Source organism: Manis javanica, chromosome 1 (assembly GCF_040802235.1).
Source record: "Manis javanica isolate MJ-LG chromosome 1, MJ_LKY, whole genome shotgun sequence".
Taxonomy (NCBI): Eukaryota; Metazoa; Chordata; class Mammalia; order Pholidota; family Manidae; genus Manis; species Manis javanica.
This window is the reverse complement of record NC_133156.1, coordinates 184,301,879-184,305,625: the sequence shown is the minus strand read 5'-3', so window position 1 is coordinate 184,305,625 and position 3,747 is coordinate 184,301,879. Positions and strand designations below refer to the sequence as shown.

Here is a 3,747-nt window from a genome sequence, read left to right as displayed (position 1 = left end):
CTGGAAGTGGAGAGATAGGAATTCAGTACAAAATACAGAGGGTTACAGTTCAGTTGTGCAGCGCAAGCAAAGGAGAAAACACCAAAACCCAAAAAAGCCCTAGAGAAGCAACGATTAACATTTGCACTCTTACATGTTGAATTGAAACATATAAATTAGGTACCCACCACCTCCCACCAAAAACCAGGCACTGTATGTACACCATACTATAGGCATAACACCTTGCAAAGAGGATGCTGTTTTCAAATGAATATACATTTTGCCTAATTGGACTTTCTGATAAGATTGAGTCACCTGCTTGATAAAGTAAAAGTAATTTTTGCACTGGGGGGGAAATTAGTTATTAAGATCACTGCAAAAACATGCTTTAAAAATATATAGATGGTCCTATGGCAATTCATGGCATGCTTTATGGCATGTTCAAATGATTAATCCATCAAAGAGGAAAAAGGATGCTTTACAAATGTCCAAAAGATGCAAATGATATTGAAGCACCATTGTTAATCTCTTTGGCGGGGGGGTGGCGGGGAGAATATTTATTACATATTCTTCTAATAATGATAAAAAATGTTCAGTGCTTTTTTTTAATTATATGTCTTCAGGTTTCTACTTACTGAAGATCACTTTATTTTTGGCTTGATACTTTATAAAAACTGGCTTTTAGTCAAACTATTAAATACTTTTGTTCACTCTTAAGTAAACACCATGGTCAAGCTTTAAGATACCTGTAACAGTATCTCTATCTGTCTCTGCATCCATACCTGTACTGGTCTAGTCCACAATGATTGTCATTACCCCCCCCATTTCCATCATTAAATATGGATACTTTTTTCCCCCTTGTAGATTAGGTACATTGCTATTTTGTAGAGAGCTGATGCCAAGCTCTTCTCTTTTCCCCATCCTCTCTTTCTTACCTTGCGGGTTTTTGGTTATCAATACAGGAATAGGGTCAAACTCATCTTCTGCCACCTTGTCCGAACCCTCAGGGACATCAAAACCTGAGATGAGATTACTATCTTCTGCAGCTTAATACAGAATCAAGTACACAAGCAGAAATAACAGAAGTAAAGATTAGCAAATGTGAGAACACGTAAGAGGCAAAAAGTTCCCAACTGTACAATTGCTGTTGTTTTTAAAGTTGAAAATGCTTATTTTCCTGGTTGAAATAAAAGTAGCAAAACTGGAAAGCTTAGGGAGATGGAAAAGAAATGCTTAAAGAGTTGGCTATTAACTGTAATGGGGTATGTGGTGGGGACTTGATAATGGGGGGTGTCTAGTAATCATAATATTGCTCATGTAATTGTACCTTAATGATACCAAAAAAAAAAAGAGTTGGCCATGTTAAGGCTTTCATAAATGATTAGGAAGAAGGGTTATAGGATGAAATCTCCCTACCATTATAAGACCATTAATTGTAGTTATTGTGAGGTATCTCTTCAATGTTAGGAGTTCCAAAGGCACAGGAATTAGTTATTTATCTTCTTTATTGGGCAAACAGAGTCCTGACTAACAACATTAGAAAAACTCAAACCAGGGGCAGGGTGATGGTGATTAGTTGCTCTTCAAGAAGCAATTACCCAAATACCATATGATTTCACTTATTTGTAGAATATAAAAGCAAAGCAAAACACAATGAACAAAATAGCAGTAGACCCATAGACACTGAGAAGTGACTAGTGGTTACCTTGGGGGAAGGATTGGGTGGGTGGGTGGGGGAGGTGAGGGGAATAAGGGGATACAAAAATTCTCAATCATAATATAAGTTAGTTAAGGGGATGGTAGTACAGCATGGAGAATACAGCCAATGATTTTGCAACATCTTCCTACACTGACAGATAGTAACTGCAGTAGTGGGGGTGAGGATTTAATAATATGGATAACTATTAAACCATTGTGTTATATACTTGAAACCAATATAAGATTGTATATCAACAATACTTCAATTAAAAAAGAAGCAATTGCTATATACATAGCGGAGCAAAATACTTCTGAAAGGACTCACTGCCCAGTGGTTGGAAAAGCAGATTTTCAAACAACTCTGATGCCTGAGGAAATGCTGGGGCACGGGATCACATGCACAGAGACTTCAAGCAGGAGTTTGTTAGAATATTCTTTTCCAATCCAATCAGGCTATCCTACCAGCAAGTGCTGGCTGAGCACCTATTTTGTAATTAATGCTTCTCTGTAATTACATATTGCTGCTGACACACTCCTGGCCAAACATAATTGGGTAAATAGGTAACTTTTCTCTACATGCTCTATAAAAACATAATCATTTTAATGTTGTCAAGGGTAGAAATACAAACTCAGCTATTATCACAGCAAACCACAAATTATTTATTTTTTAGTCATTTCAGGAAGGCTTTCTTCTTGAATTTTCTTCAGAAAGGACGTAAACTGTTCTTTCCTATGAATTTCCTCCTTCCAGAATACTACTTTCACTACCCAAGCAAAGAAAGAAGTCTAGTGAATGTCTGCATAGAGTAAGCCAGGCACTGTGCCCACCACTTTCACAAACTACTTACTGAAAAGAATTCAATTCAAGCTACCTCTGTCCAGCAGAATTTCAAACCAGTATTAACCCAAGACTAAGAAATGAAAAGGCTAGATTAGAAAGAGAAATCCAGTCATCAATTGTGACTCAAAGGTTAACTAAAATTAAAAACTTTTACAAGTTTAATCTTTGAGGACTGCCCTCTGAGGAATGATGCCTGATTCTTTATTGTAATCACTATCCAAAAACTTTAAGTAAGATTTGGTAAAACAATTTTAAGGCAACAAGTATCATATTAAAATGATAAGTCAGTGGGTAATCAATTCAATCACCGCCTTGGGCTGACCGTACAGGTATGTAGCTCTGCCTTTCATACATAACATGGGATATCTATACTCTAGGTGATTTCCAGGAAGCAATAGTTTCACCGATCTGTTTTCTAAGCCTTATTAAATATTCTTACTGAGAGGGATTTTAACAGTGTTACACACTATGTATAAGAATACAGACTCAAGTTTCCCACATAAAGGAGGTGGTTAAAAACTTCTTTAGCAAAGACGTTTGTTAAGGAAAATTCTCAGGAGTCATTCAGTTCCCCTCGTAGGATATGTGTGGGCCTGAGAAGATGAAAGCATTTACCTTTATGGGCTGGAGCAGAGATGGCTATGGGGGCAAACTCTTCCAGGAGGTCAGTAGTGGGGTTAGAAAGCAGAGAGCAATCAATCAGGGAATCTTCCCCGGTGAGAGAATCTGAGTCCAGATTAACAGCATCCCAGGTCAGTGATGGCATTAATGGCACACACAACAGTATCATGAGATTAGGTCCTAGCCTTTAGTTACTGCATTTACATATTACACATACAAGCCAACATGGGAGAAAGAAAACCAAAAAACCCATATTCAGCCCTCTAGATTTTCATCTACAGAAACATGTATTTCTAGCTTCTTCTCAACATTAATATACATCTACATGGAAGTATTTTTGCTGAGAGGTTGCTGATTAAGCATGTGAGTGGGATGCCAATAAAGCTTCAGCAACTCGGTTCTCAGCAAATGCCATTTGGGAAAAAAGGATTTTGCAACTAAGACTTTCATTTAAACTTTCCCTAAACATTCATGGAAAAACTTACCATAGAATGAGGTATCCAAGCTGAGTAGGAGCGAGTTGTCCCTGCTTATTACAGCAGAATATGACACAATTAAACAGCACTTTCCACAACTCAACCAGGTACCCATTCAAAAGTGGAACCATT

At 37.5% G+C, this 3,747-nt stretch overlaps 1 protein-coding gene across 23 annotated transcripts in view; it reads right to left on the bottom strand.

Annotated features, from left to right (window-relative positions):
- The window catches only part of AAK1 (AP2 associated kinase 1), a 158,911-nt gene that overhangs the window by 16,108 nt on the left and 139,056 nt on the right, over positions 1-3,747 (bottom strand). For 13 of the 23 annotated variants that reach the window (XM_073212091.1, XM_073212089.1, XM_073212094.1 and 10 more), the window contains 2 exons: positions 3,134-3,244; positions 915-1,025 (listed from right to left, as the gene is read on the bottom strand). The exons of 6 other annotated variants lie outside the window; for them this stretch is intronic. In XM_073212091.1, coding sequence (XP_073068192.1) covers positions 915-1,025; positions 3,134-3,244 — 222 coding nt within the window. The remainder of the gene's footprint in view (positions 1-914; positions 1,026-3,133; positions 3,245-3,747) is intronic. 4 more of the 23 variants (XM_073212085.1, XM_073212136.1, XM_073212161.1 and 1 more) reach the window with 2 other exon arrangements.